General features: G+C 43.1%; 1 protein-coding gene across 3 annotated transcripts in view; it reads right to left on the bottom strand.

Annotated features, from left to right (window-relative positions):
- LOC137371553 (glypican-6-like) overlaps positions 1 to 25,961 on the bottom strand; it is a 1,268,051-nt gene that overhangs the window by 8,863 nt on the left and 1,233,227 nt on the right. For all 3 annotated transcript variants that reach the window (XM_068034367.1, XM_068034368.1, XM_068034369.1), the window contains 2 exons: positions 10,148 to 10,284; positions 119 to 294 (listed from right to left, as the gene is read on the bottom strand). In XM_068034367.1, coding sequence (XP_067890468.1) covers positions 119 to 294; positions 10,148 to 10,284 — 313 coding nt within the window. The remainder of the gene's footprint in view (positions 1 to 118; positions 295 to 10,147; positions 10,285 to 25,961) is intronic.

Below are 25,961 nucleotides of genomic sequence, written 5' to 3'. Positions count from 1 at the left end.
TCTTAGGTCCAAAGAAGTGAGCATACACTTGTCAAAAGAAATTAAAAGTCAGTTTATCTCCATATACCTTCCAATATACTCCTGTCTGTGAATGAAGATTATTAGAATAGCCACTTACTTGAATCTTGGAAGTTTACATCATTCCCATTATAGGCATTCTTCAGTTTGTTGGTCATCACTCTAAGTGCCATGATTTGCTGACGAATCATTGTATCTGGTCTAGTGATGTCTACATCTACTTCCGGGTTGTTGATCTGATTGGTTAGACCATCATTCATAATTTCAGGTAGGTACCTGCAGATTCAAATTATTACAACATATAACTTGGGCTGCATGCAACCAAGAAAGACTGACCACACATGTCAATTCAAAACTGATTTCTTTATTTTATGAAAAAAGTGTAATTGAAATTCTATTTTTGTGTCATTCCAGAAAATAAATTGATAGGTTATATTTTTCTTGTCATGAGGAATGAACCAATTTGACACACTGTAACACAGTGTTGTTATTCTATTTGGTCAAAAAAGAAAAGCTACTTTAAAAAAAAAGTTAAACACAGAAGAATTACTAGACATTAAGGGCTAGATTTCGTCCTCAGCCCAACGTTGGATTTCGCGGTGGGGTGGGCTGGAGCATTTGAGCGGCAGCGGCCACCACAGAACCCACGCCAGGATTGCCGGGCTCAATCTTCCTGGCGGAGGAGAATCTCCGTGGCAACCCCTCTATTGCTCTCAACAGGACTCTTGTTAGAATATTTAAAGTACTTCTCTGCATACATTACCACGTTATCCATCGCAATCTTTCCATCCATTCCCGATCTTCAGAACGATGTGCGGCACTCAGGCACCTTTGCTTTCCTGTCCAGGAGAAGCCTGCGCCGTGGAGGAGGGTAAGGGGTCACCGCTGCATTCTGAGTATAGATGGGGTGAGGGGGGGATAGGGTCAACCCTGCATTCAGTGTATACATGGTGGGGGGGGGGGGGTGGGGGGGAAGGGGTCAACTCTGCATTTAGTGTATACATAGTGGGGAAGGGGTCAACTCTGCATGAGCATAGGAATAGGAGGATAGAACAGCGGCACAGTGGCGCAGTGGTTAGCACCGCAGCCTCACAGCTCCAGCGACCCGGGTTCAATTCCGGGTACTGCCTGTGTGGAGTTTGCAAGTTCTCCCTGTGTCTGCGTGGGTTTCCTCCGGGTGCTCCGGTTTCCTCCCACATGCCAAAGACTTGCAGGTTGATAGGTAAATTGGCCATTAGAAATTGCCCTTAGTATAGGTAGGTGGTAGGGAAATATAAAGAGGGATAGGTGGGGATGTGATAGGAATATGGGATTAGTGTAGGATTAGTGTAAACGGGTGGTTGATGGTCGGCACAGACTCGGTGGGCCGAAGGGCCTGTTTCAGTGCTGTATCTCTAAACTAAACAGCTAAATGCATGGCTGAAGACATGGTGCAGGAGGGAGGGCTTTAGATTCCTGGATCACTGGGTCTGTTCCTGGCGAAAGTGGGACCTGTACAAGTTGGATGGGTTGCACCTGAACCAGAACGGGACCAACATCCTTGCTGGGAGGTTTGCTAGTGCCGTTGTGGGGGGTTTAAACTAATTTGGCAGGGAGATGCGATACAGAGTGGAGGTATAGTAGGGGGTGATGCACAGTCAAATACAGAAGAGAAATTAAGTTAGTCTGGAAGGCAGAGCAAATATAGACCTGTTAAGGCACAAGCGAATAATGTAAGGCTGGATTACATCTATTTTAACGCGAGGAGTCATACAAGTAAGGCAGATGAATTGAGGCCGTTGATTAACACATGATAATATGATATTATTGCTATCACAGAGACATGGTTGAGGGAAGGGCAGGACTGGCAGCTCAATATACCAGGATATAGAATCTTCAGGTGTGATGGGGGTGGGAGGGTGTAAAAGAGGTGACATTGCACTATTGATCAAGGAGTCAATTACTGTAGTAAGGAAGGATGATATCTGAGATGGCTCCTAAAATGAGGCCATATGGGTAGAACTTAAAAACAAAAAAGGGGCAATCACTTGGCTGGGAGTTTACTATAGGTCTCCAAATAGTCAGGGAGAGATAGAGGAGCAGCTATGTAGGCCAATTTCAGAGAGGTGTAAAAATAACAGGAGGCCATTTGGCCAGTTGTGTCTGTGCTGGTTCCAGGAATGAGGAACTTCAGTTGCTCCAAAGGAGCAATTCACCTATTGCCTTTCCCCCACATTCTCCCCGTAGCCCTGCACATTCTTTTCAGATAATAATCCAATTCCTTCTTGAATGCCTCGATTGAAACTGCCTCCACCACAATCTCAGGCAGTGCAATCCAGATCCTAACCACTAGCCACATGAAAAAATCTTTCCTCATGTCGCCATTACTTCTTTTGCCAATTGCCTTAAATCTGTGCCCTCTGGTTCTCAATACTTCCATCAATACGAACAGTTTCTCCCTATCTACCCTGTCCAGACCCCTCATGGTTTTGAATACCTCTATCAAATCTCCTCTCAACCCTTCTCTTTTCCAGGAAAACAGTCCCAACTTCTCCAATCTATCTACATAACTGAAGTTCCTCGTTCCTGGAACCATTCTCGTGAATTTTATTTGCACCTTCACATCCTTCCTAAAGTCTGGTGTCCAGAACTGGATGCAATACTCCAGTTGAGGCCGAACCAGTGTTTTATAAAAGTTTGAGATAACATCCTTGCTTTTGTACTCTGTGCCCCTACTGATAAAGCCCAGGATGCTATCTGCTTTATTAACCACTCTCTCAACTTGTCCTGCCAACTTCAGTGATTTATGCACATATGCACCCAGGTCCCTCTGCTCCTGCACTCTCTTTAGAATTGTACCCTTTATTTTATATTGTCTCTCCATGTTCTTTCTACCAAAATGAATCACTTCACGTTTCTCTGCATTAAATTTCATCTGCCGCTTGTCCAACCATTCCACCCACCCTACCACCTTTTGAAGTTTTATCCTATCCTCCTCAAAGTTCACAATACTTGCAAGTTTTGTATCGTCCACAAATTTCAAAATTGTGCCCTGTACACCAAAGTCTAGGTCATTAATATATGTGAGGAAGAGCAGGGGTTCTAACACCGACCCCTGGGGAAGTCCACTACAAACCGTCCTTCTGTCCGAAAAACATCCAATAACCAGTACTCTCTGTTTCCTGTCACTCAACCAATTTTGTATCCATGTTGCTACTGTCCCACTTATTCCATGGGCTCTAACTTTGCTGACAAGCCTGTTGTGTGGCACTTTATCAAATGCCTTTTAGAAGTCTATGTTTACAACATCAACTCTCTCTATTACCTCATCAAAAAACTCAAGCAAGTTAGTTAAACATGAAATAAAAACAAGAAATGCTGGAATGCTGGAACCACTCAGCAGGTCTGGCAGCATCTGTGGAAAGAGAAGCAGAGTTAACGTTTCGGGTCAGTGACCCTTAGAAGAAGGGTTAACTCTGCTTCTTTTTCCACAGATGCTGCCAGACCTGCTGAGTGGTTCCAGCATTTCTTGTTTTTATTTCAGATTTCCAGCATCTGCAGTATTTTGCTTTTATTTTAGTGACACATGATTTGCCTTTAACAAATCCATGCAGGTTTTCCTTCATTAACCTGCATTTGTTGAAGTGACTATTAATTTTGTCCCAAATTATTGTTTCGACAAGCTTCCCTACCACCGAGGTGAAACTCACTGGCCTGTAGTTCCTGGGCAGGTGAAACTCACTGGCCTGTAGTTCCTGGGCAGGTGAAACTCACTGGCCTGTAGTTACTGGGCAGCTTATCTTTACCCCCTTTTTGGAACAAAATGCTACTTTTGCAATTCTCCAGTCCTCTTGCACCACACCTGCGTCTAAGGAAGATTGAAAAATTATAGCCAGTGCCTCTGCAATTTCCACTCACTTCCCTTAGTATCCTTGGATGCATCTCATCCAGTCCGTTTTTAAAATTCATTCATGGGATGTGGGCATCATTGGCTAGGCCACCATTTATTGCCAATCTCTAACTGCCCTTGAGAAGGTGTTGGTGAGCTGCCTTCTTGAACCACTGCAGTCCATGTGGGGTAGGGACACCCACAGTGCTGTTAGGAAGGGAGTTCCAGGATTTTGACCCAGCGGCAGTGAAGGAACGGCAATATAGTTCCAAGTCAGGATGGTGTGTGGCTTGGAGGCGAACTTGCATTTGTTGCCCTTGTCCCTCCAGGTGGAAGAGGTCGTGGGTTTGGAAGGTGTTGTCTAAGGAGCCTTGCTGCATTGCTGCAGTGCATCTTGTAGATGGTACACACTACTGTCACTGAGCGTCGGTGGTGGAGGGAGTGAATGTTTGTAGATGGGGTGCCAATCAAGCAGACTGCTTTGTCCTGGATGGTGTTGAGCTTCTTGAGTGTTGTTGGAGCTGCACCCATCCAGGCAAGTGGAGAGTATTCCAACACACTCCTGACTTGTGCCTTGTCGATGGTGGACAGGCTTTGGGGAGTCAGGAGGTGAGTTACTTGCCGCAGGATTCCTAGCCTCTGACCTCCTCTTGTAGCCACGGTATTTATATGGCTACTTCAGTTCAGTTTCTGGTCAATGGTAACCCCCAGGATGTTGACAGTGGGGGATTCAGCGATCGTAATGTCATTGAATGTCAACGGGGAGATGGTTAGATTCTCTCTTGTTGGAGATGGTCAACTGCCTGGCACTTGTGTGGCATGAATGTCACTTGCTACATATCAGCCCTGGATATTGTCCAGGTCTTGCTGCATTTCTACATGGACTGCTTCAGTAATTGAGGAGTCGTGAATGGTGCTGAACATTGTGCAATCATCAGCGAACATCTCCACTTTTGACCTTATGACTGAAGGTAGGTCATTGATGAAGCAGCTGAAGATGGTTCGGCCTAGGACACTACCCTGAGGAACTTCTGCAGTGATGTCCTGGAGCTGAGATGATTGACCTCCAACAACCACAACCATCTTCCTTTGGGCTCGGTATGACTGCAACCAGAGGGGAGTTTTCCCCCTGATTCCCATTGACTTCAGTTTTGCTCAGGCTCCTTGATGCCATACTCGGTCAAATACTGCCTTGATGTTAAGGGCAGTCACTCTCACCTCACCTCTTGAGTTCAGCTCTTTTGTCCATGTTTGAACCAAGGCTGTAATGAGGTCAGGAGCTGAGTGGCCCCAATCTTATTTACTATATACATGCACAATAAACCTAATTTAGACATTATTACTTTCCCCCTTACTCTGAACCCACCTAATAACTTACTATTTCCTACTCTAGTGCTATCTGTCTCTCCCAGTATTCTGTGCATCTTTTATTCCTCTCTAGTATTACCTCCTGGTTCTCACACCCCTGCCAAGTTTGTTTAATTCCTCGCCAATAACACTATTACATTGCCCCGCAAGGAAATTGATCCTGACTCTGTTTAGGTGCAACCCGTCCGTCCTGTACAGGTTCTATTTCCACCAGAGCTGGTCCCAATGTCCCAGGAATCTAAAGCCTCCCTCCTGCACCATCTTTCCATGCAAGCATTCATCTGCTTTATCCTCCTATTTCTATACTCATTTTTGTGTGGTGCTAGGAGTAATCTGGATAGATTGGAGAAGCTGGGGTTGTTCTTAGAGAAGAGTAGGTTTGAGAGGTTCAAAATCATAAGAGGTCTAGACAGAGTAGATAGAGAGAAACTGTTCCCATTGGTGGAAGAGTCGAGAACCAGAGGACACCAATATAAGGTGATTGACAAAAGAACCAATAGCAAAATGAGGAAAAACATTTTTACACAGTGAGTGGTTAGGATCTGGAATGCACAGCCTGAGGATGTGTTGGAGGCACACACAATCATGGCTTTCAAAAAGGATTTGGATTAGCATCTGAAGAGAAAAATTTGCAGGGCTAAATGGAAAGGGCAGGGTGTGAGACCAACTGAGTTGCTATTGCAGGGAGCTGGCATGGACATGATGGGCCAAATGGCTCATTCTGAGAAGGCTGATTTGTATGCACACTGAAATGCTTGGTGCATTGACAATCCTGCCAGAAAGCCCGTGGCCATTGTCAAGGAGCATGGAGCAGTCCAGCATCAACTTGGCAGAGGGCTTTGTGCAGAGCTTTAGCCATCCTCTCCAGCATGGAAGTGGTGGTCAACTGAATGAGAACATCCGTGGACCCAATCATGATGCAGCATCTGATGACCGATGTCGCAGCTTCCATTGCAGCACAAGCAGAAGCCACCCAACATCTGGCTGCTGCAGTAGAAGCTCAGACTGAAGTCATGCAAGCTCGGCTTGCTGCCACGCAGGCTAAGACTGCTGCCGTCATAGCTACGGAAACCAGTGTTCAAAGGGGCTTGTAGGGTGTCACAGAAGTCCAGCAATCTGTCCTCTAGCACATTGCTAGGGTTACTGAAGCACTACCCTGTGAGTGTGGCAGTGGCATTGTGGAGTATGAACCAGTTGTCCTCTCTCAGGATGACAGCTTTCATCATCCCATCCCCGACAGTCCACCAATTCCCTTGCTGTTGCCTGCCCAGATTGCTGCCGCCCATGGTGAGCCGTTACAGTCGAAAGCCAGGCCAGAGCTGCTTGTGGCCATTCCCCACAAAAAATCAGCTGCTATGCTCCACCCCATAGGAGCACTAGGACAGGCAAAGGCCCATGGAAGACAGGCACTGAGGGATTGCACAAGGTTGATTCGCTGCCTTTTATATGTAATATGGCATGATTTGATTTATAAATTTGGTATGGAATGTTTGTTTTGTGGTGGCTTTTATTTTAGCATTGTGGCCAAGAGAACTCTGTGATGGTCAGTAACAGAGGGAAGGTAAGGTGTGAGACTGTTGGTGAATGAGGAATTGGGTTGTGCTCACAGAAAGGGAATGTGTTCATTGCCTCCTTCTTCCTCCCCCTCAGTTGGTTGACATACAGCAGGGGCCATGGACTGTGCCCTCATGATGACAAGGTTGTACAGTGTGGGGCAGACAACGATGAATCTTAACATGCATTTTATCAAGTACTTGTAGGCCTCCTCCAGAGTGGTCCAGGTAACAGAACCATTGTTTAAGCACCCCATGATCTTCTCAATGACATTTCAATGGCAACATGACTTTTGTTATATGCATGCTGCCTACGTGTCCGTGGGTTGTGCAATGAACTCATGAGCCCAGTGGTCAGCGAATAGCCTTTGTCATCCAGTAAGCCATTCTCTGGTTTGTAAAGGTTTTGTAGTTGTAAAGCCAGCTGGCACAGTGGACTGCTGCAGAATGAAAACTCGTGACTGCTGCCAGCATACCAGGCACTGAACTGCATGATATGCTGAGTAGTCGCATACCAGCTGGACGTTGAGGGAGAGGAATCCCTTCTGCTTGTGGTACATCTCAGAGTTGACATGCGGTGCCTGCAAAGTGATGTGCATACAGTCACTAGCACCCTGTGCCATAGGAAGCCAGGTGTTTACTCTGCCTGCTTCTCACGTAGTCAGTTGTCTCGAAATGCACAGCCTCAGTGACCTCCCCTCTGCAATAATGGATAGTAAACAGGGAGATGTTACAAATATCACCTGCTCCAGCTTGGAAGGAGTCAGACACATAAAAGTTCATGGCCATGGACACCTTCAGAGTCTATGCCATGCTGTTCTAACCCTTCTCTGAGGCTGCAGTTGTGACTGCAGCAGGTGGCAGATTTCAGTGAGGACCTCCTTAGTGCAACAGAGACGTCTAAGGTTCCTTGCTGACATTTAGGTAGGTGAATTGCTCCCAGAACAATCTGGGCAGATATCACCTCCTGCAGACGGCCCTTCTCTCCCCTCCTTCTCCTCCTTCCTCCAGCAATTTGTCCTCCTCTGTGTCACCTCTGTTCATTCTTTCTGTCCTGTTGTAGTCCAAGAGGGATGCAAACTACAGCACCCATGCCTGGGAGCAAGTGGTTTATGCAAAATCTTTAAAGTTGGGACAAAGTCCTTCAGCATGTGCCATATTACTCCTTGTAGACTTCAGCAAATTTAAACAACTCTCTATCAAACACTTCTACAACTGCAGTAAAAGCCAGTAGAAATCAATCAGCAACTAACCTCAAAGAAGTTGATAATCCCTATAAATAGTTGCAGATTGGCTGCATCCTGCTGCTGAACATGTGCGGAGCTGCGTGAGGTTAAGACAGGGCAGTAAATGGAGCACTGAGCTCCAAAATGCCAGTGCTGGTGTCAAATCAGCATTTCACACTGACTGACATTACGATCTAACTACTCTGAATACTTCTGGTGGAAACTCTGTGCACTAACACTGTCAAAATGGCATCACAGTAGCTAGCACCAGAAGTGTGTGCGCTGCATGGACAGTATCTTAAGAGACAAAATGGCACCCGTAGTGCTGAAAAACTGTGCACTACAGAGGCAAATTTCATGGCCTTTATATTCTGTGGATGTGAAAAGGGTGTTTTCTCTTGTGGGAGAATCTGGAACTAGGGGTCACTGTTTAAAAATAAGGGGTCACCCATTTAAGACAGAGATGAGGAGAATTTTTTCTCTCTGAGTCTTTGAAACTCTCTTCCTCAAAAGGTGGTGGAAGCAGAGTCTTTGAATATTTTTAAGGCACAGGTAGATAGATTCTTGATAAGCAAGGGGATGAAAGGTTATTGGTGGTAGGCGGGAATGTGGAGTTGAGGTTACAATCAGATCAGCCATGGTTTTGTTGAATGGCGGAGCAGGTTTGAGGGGTTAAGTGGCCTACTCCTGCTCCTAATTCGTATGTTCGTACATTCAACTAGTTTTTTCTTTAACTAAACCTGTGATACTGAAGGAGAGAAGGTGGTATTAATGGACATACCAACTATAAAGGAACGAAAATGAAAATAAAACTCAAAATTTGCAGATCCCAATACAGAGACATTAAGCACCTAGAAAGGGTAAACTCCAGCTTGAACTCCTCCCTCAGTGTGATCATAAAACTGCCCTGTTCTGGTCACAGATTTTTGGAAATCAGACCTTGAATTGAAGCTGAATCAAACCTATTTAAAATTGTTATTGAAAGTGTACAATCAAAAGGATTCAGAGAGTGACATAAACATTACAAACCTCTCTGTTACATCATCTCATTCAGAAGCAGAAGGGCATAAATATTGATTACCATGCATGCCTACTAATTTTTTCCTCCAATGTTGTCGTCTTTCCTTTCTCCTCTCCTGAAGGCATTGTCTCAGCTAAGATTGGTTTCAGGGATGCTGCCAGGCCAGCCATTCTTTATGTGTAAGTTTATGTGGCAGTAGGCTTATTGGCCATGGTTTTCAAAGCACTGCCAATGATCTGTCCCCACTGTGACCTGCACGCATCACCACTTTTCAGCAAAGAGCCAATAGATTGTGGCTAAGGTCGCAAGCTAACATTCCCCCCCTTCCCTATCCCAAAAAGGTGAGGTCAAATGCAATGTTACCATGACTGTCCCAGCTGAGATTAGCCACATCAGTAGAGACTCAGGGATCAAAGCTGGTTCAGTACCACACCATATAGCACACTTACTTAATGAGTCAACATGAAGGCTTTTTTTTCATTCTTCCATTCTTAGAGTTTGCATATTTGGTTAAATTATAGGATTATGCTACATTAAATTTTAGTTTAACATGTACTTCAAAGATGTAAATTGAGAGGCTGATAATGTTATAGTTGCTTCTGCGAAAAAGGCTGAATTCAAGGGGAAGGCTAGGTAGGTGGAAGATTCATAGTGCACTGAAGGTGAGCAGTACTAACACTTATTATTGCCTTTGATGGGGTCTAGGTGCGCTGAAGGACATTGGTGCCAGTACTGAATGGAGAGGGACAATATTAGCATTAGTCTTCATGGAAACCTGCATTATAGATAATGTACATCAGGAGCAATTAATTGCAAGTTCAATCTGACTCATTGCTTTCCATCGTACAATATTTTTCTTCCTGAAATTACATTGACATCACCAAGAATTTTCAAACTGGAACTAATTAGCTTGTTGAAGATTTATTGTAATGACACTGCACACTTGACAACTCCCAGCACTGTCCTTATATCAGCAACATGCATAAGCTGCCACCAGGCTGACCACCTGTTTGTGAATGAACAGGAACAGTGTGCCAGCTGCAGGTCCCTGATGCTAATATGATGGGAATGTCTCCTCCATAGGGTACCTCACCTGCCCTTGGTGTGTCCATTCCAGCATTCTTCTTCATCGGGCATACCAGCTGTCACTTTGTCATCATTACAGATGGTATAAGGCAATGTGGACCAGAACTTCTTCGCCAACTTTAGTTTCTTTTTTACGTCAGTAACCTGAAGATGTCACGAGACAAAACAGCATCTTAATCTTCAATATCAGCCAAACAGTGGAGTAAAAATAAATCAGGAATGACTGCGATGTTACAATGGACATCAATAAAGGTAAATGGCTTTTATATATGTCCGGATTCAAAACTTCGCTTTCTATCTTAGAAATCTTTGCTTCATTTAATCTTAAAAACTAATCTTCTCCTTTGACAAAACATCAACTGAACCAAGTTGTTGTTTGAAAATAATAAAAAGACAGTAATAATATTGTTACACAAGTGCTTGGAATATTCTGCATATTTAACTTTATTTCTGCAATTTTCTGGAGTCCAAGGTTTCTCTTCAAAGGAGGCCTTAATAGGGACACTCAGTAGGGATAGTAATTCTACTAGCTCATTCTACTGACAAGGGAAAATTTAATGGATATAACTTGGAACATTCAAGAAAACAGTCAATCATTCATCTCAAGCACACTCCATCTGGTTGGAAATTGTAACTGAGCATTTACCATAATGGCCTTGATTGTATTCTTTGTAAAAGAATCTGAAGCAATATACATAACCCAGGGACAGGCATCAAGGGCGGCACAGTGGCTAGCACCGCAGCCTCACAGCTCCAGCGACCCGGGTTCAATTCTGGGTACTGCCTGTGTGGAGTTTGCAAGTTCTCCCTGTGTCTGCGTGGGTTTCCTCCGGGTGCTCCGGTTTCCTCCCACATGCCAAAGACTTGCAGGTTGATAGGTGAATTGGCCATTAGCAATTGCCCCTAGTATAGGTAGGTAGTAGGGAAATATAAGGACAGGTGGGGATGTGGTAGGAATATGGAATTAGTGTAGGATTAGTATAAATGGGTGGTTGATGGTCGGCACAGACTCGGTGGGCCGAAGGGCCTGTTTCAGTGCTGTATCTCTAAACTAAACTAAACTAATACCTTATTCCCATTACATCACAGTTTGTACTTGTTCTAGGGTAGAAGGGCAGGTGGTTCTGTCAGTCTAATTAATAAGCTGTGAAATCTGGAGGTCTGCAGAAACTTTCCTTCAATACGTCACTGAAAAGAGGCTGGGGTGTTGTTCAATTCTGCACCTCTGGTCATCTGGGCATTTTGACTCACCAAAGAATAAAGCTGTCACTAACAGATTTGGAAATGGAAAAATGCACCCCTGTGAGAAACTGCACAGATGTGACCTTCCTTAAATTAGTCAACAGTCAAGAACATGTTCCTGTCTTGTGTGCTTACCTAAGTAGACCAGAAAAAAACACTAATTGTTTCAAGTTGCCCATAACCATTTCACATTTATGCTTTCACTGAGCACCAGGAAATGTTGCAAAATTAAAAGAGAAAATGGGAAAGGAGGGTTTCCATTCACAGAGAGCTTTTCCCATTAAAAGGATTACAAAGATAAACTTTGCAATGCCTCACAATCATTGGGAGATGCTACTAAAGCAATCGTGTTTCTCAGTAAATGTCTGGGTGCAACAGTAATTCGATATGACTCAAAGCATCTTGCTGGTTATTCAGTTATTCTGGTTTGATGGCAATGCTGTTCATCGCTTCTATCAATTGTACAAGACATACGGGAGCTTTGACAACTATCCACAGTAGGCTGGAGTTCAGCAATTTCTAAATGGTAAACTAATTTAAAGGAATATTCTCACAGCAATGGCTTGAATAAGCTCTGCTGATGATAAATTTTGGAGTTCATTTTAACTGTGTATGTAACTGCACAAAAACTTAAAACCTGAAATCCTTGGGGTGCAGCATTACATATATCAAACATAATTCAATTTAAAGCTAATCAATTTTTAGGAAAGAATAGTGACAGTCTTCTTGAATGAAACAGGTAACAAATCCATGCAGTCGTGTTCTGAGGAGGCACTGAGTGCAAGCGAAGTAACTGCTCAAGCGTCTGTTTACTATTCTGCTTCTTTGCAAATGCATTGTAGCACCTACTCTTGGCTTCATATGATCTAGGCTTTGGATAAACACATTGGCAGCACACAAACAATCATACTCAGGAACATTTGATGTGATTTCCCTCTCTAACAACCAATTATACTCATGAAGTTCTCCAAGGAATACTGCTGACACTAATAGTGAGTCCAAAGCCAAATCCCATGTTTTACAAATATGAAGTTACAGTAGCCTGATATATAACACCAAATGTATTTTTCTTCCATTTTTATGCTCTGCTAAGTTGAAGTGGAAAATTCAGTCTCAACTAGAGACACATACAGATTCATTAGCAATCTAATCCTTTCAAGTCTTACTAAAAGGTATCTCAGCCCTCCATCTATAAGCTTTCTCTCTTTAATCCTTCAGGTTTCTCCATTTTCTTTGAATGCCCCATTGCATTTTTTATTTTATGAAAGGTTGGCTTCTCTATGGTGAATTAATTATTTGTTTTTTATGAATTGTTGTTAAGATGAGAAAGTTGAAAAATTATTCTCCTGAGCAATATCTGAACGCCACAAAGCAACCTCTCTCTCTCTGAATGCTTTTACATTAAAAGCATGAAGCAGTTTGCACTTTACATTGACACTAGTGTACATTCAGAGTTTGGCCCTGACCGAACTTTGGAATGAATGGAACGAGGTGTACTCTTCCCAGGAAATCTCACTCTGCTCCACACTGGAATCAGGACAGGCTCTGACCCTGTTCACTGCATTTATACTGTAGTGCTTGCTTGAATTGAAACTGCTACATTTGTAGTGAAAAGTGCCTGTGTCTACACTTATGCTTGTTGATCTCTGTTGATGTGTTGTCGTTTTTATCTCACTTTCTCATTATTTTAAAGAGCTGTCTCAAGCCTGAATGGCAAATTTGAGACCCAGCAGGAATATAAATATTGCTAACAGTAGTGAAAAAACTTGTTTTGCAAATGCACGTTTTGTCCAAATGTCAAAGTAAAAATTCAGAGTAAAATCACAGTTAAACTGCACAATGTCTCTGAGTCACTTCTAACCTAAAAAACAATGTGGCTGGGCTTCTCTGCCATTTTCCTGTTTATTAAAATGATTAAGGGGAAAATTATGGGCTGGCAAGTGCACACACACAATCCTTGGTCCACATCCCTGCCAGGAAGCTCATCCAATTACTTTCCATCAACGATAGTACAACCAAAACTATTTTTGGTAATAGGAAGACTGTTGCAAGTGTTTTGTAATTATAGGCAAAGGCTAGCTCACACTAAGAGCCCAACACAAGCTCCACATTCTCTTCAATGTCTTTGAATTAATAACATAAAATGAACTAACATTTTCATAAGACCAATGCTTTATTTTCCCCATTCCCCCATCCCTGTCACCCACGTGCTATGCTTCAGTGAATTTTACACACAAGCTGGGAGCTACGCTTTTGCAGATGGAAGTTTCAGTATTGCCTTTGCATGGTTCAAAACTTTAAATTTTAAGAGCTAAACATCACAACTACTCAGTTATATTTCTCTTCTAAACGTGAGATCTGATAAGATTCAACAGCAATTAACATTACTGAGCACTCCAGGATTATTTCCAATAACCTGTTGTCAATCAACTATTTGTACATCCACCACATAATAGGAAAACAAAATCCAAAGGTTTATTGGGGCATTCTGATTCAATCATGGGATCAACTCTTTGATCTCCCACACCAAGGGCTGGATCTTGTTCTCCTGCCGCCGGGAGCCGAAGCGGTGCAGAAATTGGCGGCCGCCATGCATGGGCCCTGTCCACAATCTTGTGTCTGGCAGCCACTTAGCATATGGATGGCAGCCGCCCCCCCAGTCATATGGCGGGGGTGGCATTGGCGACGTCGCTCATGGCGTTGCCTGACGAAGGAGCGGGTGCTGGCGCCTATTGCTGAAATCGGCCTAGCCCAGGTTAGACTGTTTCTGCTGTCAGGTCCTTCCCCAAAACGCTCTTTATGACTGATTATATATAAAACAGGATCAAAAAATGGAAACTTTTTTTCAATGACTGCTTTCCCAATAGGCTTTACAGAACCATTAAAGAATAATAAGCCAAACCCATTTTTCCACTTCTCAGCATCAAAGTTTCTACATATTTAATGAAAGCCCTCCAATGCAGGCCTAGTTACTAATTCACTTCACAAGAATCATTCTTGTAACATCCAGTATGCAGTCAGCCACTGATCACTTGATTGAATAAAGTTAGTGATTTATTTCTGCAATAGGTGTGCAATAAAAGCTTAGCAGCAACCAGCAGCAATGCCTTGGAGGACAATTCAAAAGAAATCTACCATTTTAAAGTTGACCCCTTCTCCTCCCCCCTATGCAGTACATAATGCAGACTTGACTCCTTCTCCACTTTGGTGGAGCCAGCTTCCACTGGATTGGAAGGTGAAGGCATGTGAGTGCCGCACGACAAGCTCAAGATCGGGAACTGAAGATAAGATCGCTGCGGGTTACATTTAAATTAATGCAAAGATCTAATTAGCATATGGAAAGCAGGATCCCATCGCAGAGCAGCGGAGGAGCCACCACGGAGCTTCCTGCCTCCGGAAAAATCAGGCCTGGCAATCGTGGCGCTGGGTTTCGTGGCAGCCAGTGCTGCTCTTATTCACCGCCCCACTCCAAGTCATGGAACCCAACGTCGGGCTGGGAACAAAATCCAGCTCCAATTTTATATATCTCTTTAAACTACCAAGATCTTATGGAGTAGACTATTAACAGTGGCCTATAGTTAACAATAGTAACACCAACAGTAGCCCATTTAAATGGGTTACCATCAACGCTACGATCAGAAAACTTAGGCCATTATGTTCAATTAAATGGCATTTCTAATATAATTCTTTATAATGAAGGAAACCATTCGGCCCATTGTGCCTGTGCTGGCTCTTTGAAAGAGCGGTCACACTGAGCCCACATCTCTGCTTTCGGTCCGTAACCCTGGAAGTTCCTCATCCTCAAGTACCTGTCTACTTCCCTTTTAAAATTATTTATGGAATCAACCTTCAACCACCTTTTCAGGTCGACCATTTCAAATCTCAACAACTCCGTGTGTGAAGATATCTCTCCTCATCTGCCCTTTAGATCTTTTGCCAATGCTTTTGAATGTATGAAACTTTAGTTATTGGTCTACTCACTGGAGGGAATAGTTTTTCTTCAAAAACCTCTCATCATCTTGAAGAATTCAATGAGGTCACTCCTTAACCTTTTCAGTTCCAAGGAAAACAGACCTACTTTCCAACCTCTCCTCTTAACTGAAGCCCCTCATTCCTGGTAACCTCCTGGTAAATCCCCTATGTATCTTCTGTTAGGCCTTTATATCTTTCCTGAAGTGTGGTGCCGAGAATTATCCACAATACTCCAGCTGAGGCCTAATCAGTGATTTATAAAGTTCTAATAAATTATTTCAAAATGCAACAGTTTATAAAAAATACATTATTCTATCCATCCATTGTCAATGGGTGGAAAATCAAGCCCAGTATGTTGGATTGAGTACAAATCCAGCTCCAAAGGTCAAGTGAATTAAAATGTACTTGAGTATTGCTGAAAATAGAGACATGTTGTCGAAGCTTTTCGTCTTGCACTCATCAGGACAATCCGCAAGAATAACCAATGTAATGGAAAACAATAACGTATACGGCACAAGAAGAGAGTGCTGATTGGTTAGCAAGTGAACTCTGATTGGTAGAGGTGTTGGCATGGCACATGCACCAGTTTATGGTGACTGACAGTTAACTGCCAAGCTTTGTTTAAAATTTAAAACAGGTAGCTTGACTCTGATTGGTCAAGGCATTGCCCTGAGGAATGAACCAGCGAATGGCTGTCACTTATTTTTTTCAGCTGAAACAGGCACAATGTGTGTACATATTATTTCTGTCTGCAAAGAACAGGGCCTTGTGTATTAATATCTGTAGCTTCCAGTACGTGCAAATGCGCCACACTGTGAGCCCTACTGACAATCTTAAATTGGTTATCAGCATAATTCTTAGCACACTGAGGATTATTTAGCAAATGTTGCCCAATCGTATATTCACATTTAAAGTTGAACACTATGCTTTGATTTTTGCAAGCATGGGCTGGTTGGGTACGGCCTGTACCTTGCCCGTTGCGAACAGCAGAAAGGACATGTTGTTTGACCCGATCCACCAGTATTTGGGATGTACGGTCTATATGCCTAGCATCACACTGGCATTGAAATTCATATATCACATTACTCATTTGTGTAGGTAATGTAATTTGAGCAACAGGTGAAGCTAGCTGTTTTGTGCTGCTACTCTGCAGTAGCAACAAGTGTGGTATTCACTAACAGGATGCTGCTGTCAAGCCAAAAAGACATCCTGCCTATCACACAAATGAGTAATGTGAGATATGAATTTCAATTCTAGTATGATGCTAGATACGTAGGCCGTACGTCCCAAAGACTGGCGGATCGTATCAAACAACATGTCCCTTCTGCTATTTGCAACGGGCAAGGTACGAGCCGTACCCAACCAGCCTGTGCTTGCAAAACTCAAAACACAGTGTCCAACATTAGATGTGATTCCGTGATTGAACAACATTTGTTCAATGTTGACTGTACTCTTTGTTTCTCCAAAAAGTGGGTTATGTAACTCAGCTACGCTGTCAGAAAGGTGCAAGATGGGGCAAATAGGTGCCTTAGAGGGAGCCATGGGAGGCCAAAGAGGCAGAAAATCCATGGGTGTGGGCCACATACCAACGTACAGGCCTGATTTCCTTGCTGGGACCTCCACTGTTGACTTTGACAAAATGTGTGCAGTCAAGGTAGTAATGAACTGGAACCCACTGCCCATGAGGATGATGGAAGCAGTGACAATCAATGATTTTGAAAGGAAATTGGATGGGCACTTGAAGGAAATAACCTCGCAGGGCTATGGGGATCAAGCAGGGGAGCGGGACTCACTAGGTTGATCTGCGGAGAGCTGGCATGGATTTGATGGGCCGAATGGCCTCCTTCTATGCCGTAAATGACTCTATGGCTCTAAGGGGATGTCCCTTTGTTAACATGGGCAATACCAAGCACTTACATGAACAGGGGTGCATCTCGAATACCCACCTTCCCCAGAAGGAGGAGACTATCCATCTACATTAGCCCTGAAACATATGCTGCCCATCAGCTCCCTTTGAAAGAGTGCTGAAATAACAAAGAACATTTTTTGAGATCTTCAGAGCTCAAGGCTGCACCCTGGGCTTGGACCCCAGTTGGGCCCATATGTGTCATTTGGTGGATGGGTAGGCTAAAGAAGTGCTGCATCCCTCTCAGGTTGAGAGATGTGAGAATTCAATATAACTTCTTTTAAAAAACTTAGCTTGAACTGGTTTTCCATTCTTTTTAGATTCCACTGTCCCATCATTCAGCAAACACTGGCTGGGTGAAGATGTGTTGCCCTGTTCGATGCATAGGGGGACATTTGACTTTGGCTGATAGCCCGTGTTAATTGTCTCCTGATTTTCTATTGAAGTCAATGGAAATAGAAATTGGGAGTGGTGCAAAATGGGCTGTCGTTCACTATCACCCATTTTACACTGCCACCCAAAGGCAAAATTACCCCCAAATAATGGTGTATCATACAATGTGATGTCAATATTTCTGTGTGTATGGTTTGCGAGTAGGGCATCACTGTTCTCTCTGCACAAACCAGGTAACAGCCCAAATCATCTTCAGAATGAATTCTTGCCATCAGGTGATGCCAATTCTAGCAATTTATTTTAATGTAAGCAAATTGGGACAGGATGTACATGATTTATAGACATTTCTTCTAATGGACCGATACTGTGACACTTTGGTTTGTCCAAATATGTTTAGGAAATTAGTAATTGGAACATACATTGTGTTATTTCCTTTTGAAATCAGAATGGACTGGGTGGACAACAATGCCTTTTCCCCATAATAATGAGTTTGTTCAACAGGCTAACTGAAGCAGAGGAACAATACTGAAGCATACATACACATACAGACACACATACATACAAACATAATACAGTATCATCATTCAACTGTCTAGTACACCCAAGAGTTGTGCATGATAGTGTGAATGTCTTAATTCAAATCATTAGATATTGATAGTTGTTTAGTTCAAAACTTGTCACAGTGAGTTCATATGAATAAATTAACATTTCCTTTACTGCAAAAAAAAACAAGAAAGTATTTTCACATTAACTCCACTTCCAACTCTATTTTTTCCTTTAAAAAATTATTCAAAACCCATCTCTTTGACTAAGCTTTTGGTCACTGTTCCAAAGCTCTATTTACCAGCTTGGCGTTTATTTTTAATCTACCTTCTTTGAAGTGCACTGGGTTGACTTTTTCTTATGTAAAAGACACGATGGGCTGAGTTTTATCAGTGTGCCGCGCTGCGCAGTGGCACACAGTGGCGCACGGTGAAGTCAGCAGCCTACCAACGCAGAAGTGCCGCCACTGTGCTCCCACGATATTACTCGCAGGGGCTCACATAAATGGAGGAGGCAGAGTGGCCACCCCAATGATGTCATCAGGGGCAGCCACTGTGTCCCCGGCAACAGTGTCCAGCGCTACCGCACAGGCACTAGCGCCATTTTTAAGGGCTTCAAGCCCTTCATGTGATATTTGAATCTTTAAAAGGAAGTTACCTTTTACATTTTTATAATAAAAATCAAAAGCAGGAAGCCCTTTCCCAACCCCCCAAATGGTTGTTTTATGTGCCAATCTGACAGACATTAATTTTATTCCCACCCTGAACTTTCCACCCAACCTAGTCACCTTTGCCCTTCAACCCCTTCCGACCATCCCCACACCCAATAAGACATTTTCCCTGCTCCTCCCTGCACCCACCGCTCCCCACCGGTTTCTCGCCTCAGTACTCTGTACAGGGTTGCGAAGGCGCGCGAGTTGCGATTGGCTGCTGTAAAATTGGCGTGGGACAGCTGCCGGTAAGTTCATCTGCATTTTAAGTAACCTCATTTCCATATTTTAATGAAGACCCCGCCACCAAGCAGCGGGGCGGCCACACCAAGGCCTTGCTTCCGCCGCGAATAACTGGCAGGGCCTTCTCGGCGTCGTGGGTCGTGGCGGGTCGCTACCTCAAGCATTTTACGGGCCTCCCCACCAGGATCCACAACGCCGAAGGGCTGGTAATATCCAAGTTGTTGTGTGCCATTGATACCTAGAGTAAAGGCTAGAACCTTTAGACCAGAAAGAGGGTCTTATAGGACCACAAAACTAGGTGGGAATGTAAGTTGTGAGGAGGATGCAAAGAGGCTTCAAGGGGATTTGGACAGGCTAAGTGAGTGGGCAAGAACATGGCAGATGGAATATAATGTTGAAAAATGTGAAATTATCCACTTTGGTGGGAACAACAGAAATGCAGATTATTTCTTAAATGGTGAGAGAATGGGATGCGTTGATGTCCAAAGGGATCTGGGTGTCCTTGTTATACATCACTGGGATGGTGGGATTGTCCTGTGAGGAGAAATTGAGGAGATTGGGCTTATATTCTCTGGAGTTTAGAAGAATGAGGCATGATCTCATTGAAACATACAAAATTCTTACAGGGCTTGATAGAGTAGATGCATGAAGGATGTTTCCCCTGGCTGTTGGGGGAGGGGGGGGGGGTTCTCGAACCAGGGGACACAGTCTCAGAATAAGAGGTAGGCGATTTAGGACTGAGATTAGGAGGAATTTCTTCACTCAGAGGGTGGTGAATCTTTGGAATTCTCTGCCCCAGAGGGCTGTGGCTGCTCAGTCATTGAGTATCTTCCAGACAGAGATCGATAGATTTATAGATATTAAAGATATTAAGGGGATATATGGGGATAGTGCGGGTAAATGATGTTGAGGTAGAAGATCAGCCATGATCTGGTTGAATGGTAGAGCAGGTTCGAGGGGTCGAATGGTCCACTCCTGCTCTTATTTTCTATGTTCCTATGTTTTAATCAGCTTACTGTTACAGTAATAAATTTTGTTGATAATTGGAGTAACTTTATTACTGTAACATTACAATTTGTGTCAGTGTGTAAGCTGAAAACTTATAATAATGGCTTGCTAGTGAGACTGGAATTCCTCAGAGGTGTAAGCAGCTTACAATTAAATTGCTATTGGCTAAACCTTTTACATGTTTTTACTGCTCATCAAGAGATTCCAGCAATGGTGGCACTTGGCAGGAATTTGGTCATGTGGCCAACTCCCCCCACCACCACCCCTCCCCCACCCCACACAATATTCCATTGTTTAAAGTAATGGATTTCTGCAGGGAGTGCTACAGATAACATTCTCACAGAAGGAGAATTTATACAGCTTGCGGGAGATAAAGTTCATCAGGAAACTCAAGGAGTAAATCGACATATGTCAAGAGCAGGACCCTTCTAGGAATGTTTTCATCAATGAATTGTTGTTACCTTGTGTGTCATGGGGCTCATTGGGCAACTTGTGAGAACAATATGACAGCTGCCATGGAAACTAAACTATAGACACAGCTGAATGTGACACACACGAACTGCAAGTAGGAAATGGACTGCTTCTGTCTTATTCAGAATATTGAAATGGACTTTATACAAGTTAATTAAAACAAACAATACATAATTTATAAATCTATTTGACATTAAAATGCCTTGATACTGTGTAACCGGCACTGCTGAACCATTGGGTCTTGGAATCTCCATCTAAAACACTAATTCTGTGCAATACTAATATAGAAATCTGTTTAATTTATTCACAGTGACACTCAACAGAAAACAAAGATTTCCCTTGATACAATCTGGCCTGACATCTTGTATACAGCAGATGCTACAACTTGTCTGCAGTGTAAATGAATGATACCTTCACATTTTTCCTTCTGGTGTAATTCTTTTTCTAGTTTGCTTCAATAGCTACAGTAATTTATCTCCCTAAGGAGACACTTTAATAAATCTTTATAAAACTCTGTTCCTCTATAAAACAAAATCTATATAACTTAATGCTTAAGGAGACCTCTGTGGCTTTGACTGCTTGTATAAGCCACTGCTCTGTACATTGAAGTACACACTTACCTTTTACATCGCATTGACAAAATAGATTAACCATACAGTCAGTAGGGGGCAGCGCCACTCAATCTTTACCATCTGGACTCAAACTATAAAGACTGCACATAGCAAGAACTACCAGTGTTATCCTTAGCTGAATACATTTCTTCTCTCACATTATATCAGGAGTAAATATCCCGCAAATACAACAAAGAAATTCCACTGCAGATATAATCCATTTATCTTACTCCCCAAACTATTTTCAAATGCTGACATGACAAGGCTCTTCATTTTGCTCAAATGCTATCACATAAATATCCTCCAAACCTACCCTGAAATCCATAGTACATAAAAATTGCAGTACAAAGACAAATGTATGGATAGAAAGGTTAAAATCAAACTATGCTAATCGCTTTGGCACAAAGACGTGCCAAGGTAAACAGTTCTTTCATGCTCTGCAATGCGGAAATCATGCTACCACTCCATTATGGCATCTGTCCACCTAGGCCAATGAGTATAATTCCACATGAACAAACAAATGAATATTATAGCACATGAACTAAGAGCTAAGAATTTGACAAATCATTTGGTATTTTAGGAAATAAATGATGCGGCACAGTGGCGCAGTGGTTAGCACCACAGTTCCAGCGACCCGGGTTCAATTCTGGGTACTTACTGCCTGTGTGGAGTTTGCAAGTTCTCCCTGTGTCTGCGTGGGTTTTCGCCGGGTGCTCCGGTTTCCTCCCACATGCCAAAGACTTGCAGATTGATAGGTAAATTGGCCATTAGCAATTGCCCCTAGTATAGGTAGGTGGCAGGGAAATATAGGGACAGGTGGGGATGTGGTAGGAATATGGAATTAGTGTAGGATTAGTATAAATGGGTGGTTGATGGTCGGCACAGACTCGGTGGGCCGAAGGGCCTGTTTTTCAGTGCTGTATCTCTAAACTAAACTAAACTAAATATTTGATCACACGCTCTAACTTTTCTGTTGAAAAAGTTAATAAAAATGTTTTTTTTAATCCAACAGAAGTTACCCGAATCATTATTACAGTGTAAGGCTATAATAAAACAATGGATGATATATATATAGCTATATATATATATATATATCTATATCTACATTAAATAATCTGCAGAGACTTTGAAACAAAAACAAAAAGTGCTGGAAATACTCAGCAGGTCTGGCAGCATCTGTGGAGAGAGAAACTAACATTTCACGTCAGTGACGTTTCATCAGAACTGGCAGAAGTTAGAGATGTAATAGGTTTTAAGCAAATAAAGCGGGAGTGGGGCAAGAGATAACAAAAAGGAAGGTGTTGATAGGACAGAGGGTCACAGAGAATAACTGACCAGAAGGTCATGAAGCAAAGGCAAAGGGTGTGTTAATGGTGTGCTGAAAGACAAAGCGTTAGTGCAAAGAGGGTGTGAATTGACAGAAAAATGAACAGCCTGGCCAAAAGCACAAACATGAAAAAAGTGGGCAGACACATGGTAAAAAAAAATGGATGATGAAACCAACTAAAATAAAATAAAAAGAAAAAGTAAAAAAGAAAAAATATAACTAAAAACAAAAAAGGGGGCCCTGTCATGCTCTGAAATTATTGAATTCAATGTCCAGTCCGGTAGGCTGTAGCGTGCCTAATCAGTAAATGAGATGCTGTTCCTCGAGCTTGCTTTGATGTTCACTGGAACACTGCAACAATCCCAGGAAAGAGATGTGGGCAGGAGCGGGGGTTGGGGGGGGGGGGGGGTGTTGAAATGGCAAGCAACCGGAAGCTCGGGGTCATGCTTTTGGACTGAGCGGAGGTGTTCCGCAAAGTGGTCACCCAATCTGCATTTGGTCTCCCCAAAGTAGAGGAGACTGCATTGTGAGCAGCGAATACAGTATACTAAATTGAAAGAAGTACAAGTCAATCACTGCTTCACCTGAAAGGAATGTTTGGGGCATTGGATAGTGAGGAGAGAGGAGGTAAAAGGGCAGGTATTACACCTCCTGCGATTACATGGGAAGGGGACAAGGTGGTGGGGTTAATGGAGGAGTGGACCAGGATGTCTTGGAGGGAACGATCCCTTCAGTTTGCTGACAGGGGAAGGGAAGATGCGCTTGTTGATGACATCACATTGGACGTGGCAGAAATGGCGGAGGATGGTTCTTTGGATGTGGAGGCTCGTGGGAGATGGTAGCACAATTCAGCACTAGATTGTCATGCTGAGTATGTGATTGTGTGAGTGAGAGAATTCAATAGAGAGAGAAAAGGGAGGGAAGATGCACAAAGATATTGCTATGCAAGGCCTCCAGTCTGGCCATCTGTGCTGCATGTACTCTGTCAATGATGCAAAGGCAATCTCTTCCATTGATCTCAGTGTTGATAGAGTGGCAGGAGGTCATCCTATTCCTGAACTCTCCTCTCTGCTCAAGTGTTTTCAAGATGCATGAGACTGCTTAGCATCGTGTAAACAATGAGAGGAAGAAACAGTAAGTATGACCAAGAGGGCAAATTAGTTGTGAGGTGGTAGGAGGATTTGAGGGCGTGAGTGCAAGCAGAAAGGAGATGAAGTGAAGTGTTCCTTTCTGAATGAAGCAGAGGCAGGGGATGGAAGGATTGATAGTACTGGGGATACAGTAGGGGTTGTCACTTTTGAAAGTTCAAATTTTGAAACTATTTTCTTGTATTGCAGGCAGGTCTGAGGATATGCTTGTGACATTTAGAGGCTCTGTAACCTCCTTGCCTACTGCTTGATTTTTCTGAGCTCCCATTGCTCGTCAATGGCAAGAGCACTGCCTCCCTGCTGCTCTCTTGGTCACTGAGCACCTCCACCATGTTGTGAAATGACCTGAAGGACGGACCAACTTAAGGACTACAAGCGAACATCACCTGAGGAAGTGATGTGTCACATGTGACCAGTTAGTTGTGGGTGGAGCCCAACTTAGTAAGACGTGCTCAAGTTTATCTCCTGCAGTTATTATTTTGTATAACTGTTCCAGTTCTGTTATAGGAAAACTCCATGTTTATTTTGAATATTACTTGTGTTCCCATGACTCCTAACAACAGATCACACCCCAAGGGACAAGTAATATTACATGTTGGCAGTGTCGGGATCTATCTTGTACAAGACACTAGTTCAGCCTCAGCTGGAGTATTGTCTCTAGTTCTGGGTACCGCACTTTAGGAAAAACGTGAGGGCACTGGAGAGAGTACAGAAAAGATTCACGGGAATGGTTCCAGGGATGAGGAATTTCAGTTGTGAAGATAGATTGGAGAAGTTAGGACTGCTTTTTGTGGAGAAGAGAAGGCTGAGAGGTGAGTTGATAGAAGTATTCAAAATCATGAGGGTCGGGACAGAATAGATAGAGAGAAACTGTTCCCACTCATGAAAGGATCGAGAACGAGAGGGCACAGATTTCAAATATTTGGTAAGAGAAGCAAAAGTGATGTGAGGAAAAACTTTTCCACGCAGCGAGTGGTTAAGGTCTGGAAAGCACTGTCTGAGAACGTGGTGGAGGCAGGTTCAATTGAAGTATTCAAAAGGGAAAAAGAAGAATGTGCAGGGTTATGGGGAGAAGGCAGGGGAATGGAGCTGAGGGAGTTGCTCTTTCAGAGAGCTGGTGCAGACACGATGGGCCGAATGGCCTCCTTCTGCGCTGTAGCAATTCTCTGATACTGCGATTTTTTTTTCTGAAGACCACTGAACATCACATTGTGGCAATTTTTGATTTTTCCTGAAGAATACTTCAAAAAAGAGAACTAGGAAAAGTAAGTTCCCTACCTGATCCAGAGATCCAGCAGGGGAGTAGCTAGCAAGAGACTCCCACAAAACTGCAACAAGCAAAGGTCACATCCAGGACCCCGGGAGGTTGGAGCTCTATAAGTACAGCAAGCAATTTGCTGGGAGATCAGAGTTTTCACCTATCTGCCATTGGTTAAAATGTTTCAAAAAGCAGTAGCTGCAGCCTTTATTGTTATAGCTTTCCCAGGTTTTTGCCCCTTCATGAGCAGGGCCAAGCCCAAAAGAATGAGAACAAATAGAGAGCACCACTGGGAGGTCTATGATTATGTTAAAAACTGACTGGTAGCTGTTAGTAACTGCAAGCAGCCCTTTGAAAAAAATCTTTGGAAAAAAATCAGCTCTCAAGTCACTGTTGAAAAAAACAACTGTGTGAAAAGGACAGCACTGTGCAAACATTGAGAGCTTTCTCTCTTAAAAGGGGCAGGCACTGAATCTCTCGTAAAAGGGAAACCCAACAACTGTTCCTGTGTAAAATACCTGCAAAAGCCATATATTTATAAAAAAAATAAAAAGGATCATTATGACAATGGCTTTCAGGTATCCAGTCATGGACTGGAAACAGTCAGACTGAGCATCTGCACTTAAAGTATTCTGTATGTTTCCTAGATATGGAAGTCACTGAACCAGAGAAACAAGCTACCAAGATTAGGATTGCACTTGGCAGCGAAGTTTTGTAATGGTTTAATACCTCAGGATTTTCTGATGAAGATCCAAAGGATCTGAATAAGATCTGGACATTCTTGCAGCAGCAACTGAAGGTACAACTAAATTTCCATTTACATAGAACCATAGAAAAATTATGGCACAGAAGGAGGTCATTCAGCCCATCATGTCTGCGCTGGCAAAACAAAACTAGCTGCCCAATCAAAATAAGCTTGTGCTTATGACCTACCAGCAAAGGGAAGATGAGTCCATTGACCAGTTTGTTGCTAGGTGCTGTGACAAAACT

This window comes from Heterodontus francisci, chromosome 6 (genome assembly GCF_036365525.1).
Source record: "Heterodontus francisci isolate sHetFra1 chromosome 6, sHetFra1.hap1, whole genome shotgun sequence".
Lineage (NCBI taxonomy): Eukaryota > Metazoa > Chordata > Chondrichthyes > Heterodontiformes > Heterodontidae > Heterodontus > Heterodontus francisci.
The sequence above is the reverse complement of the archived record's forward strand: the minus strand, read 5'-3'. Positions and strand labels throughout refer to the sequence as shown.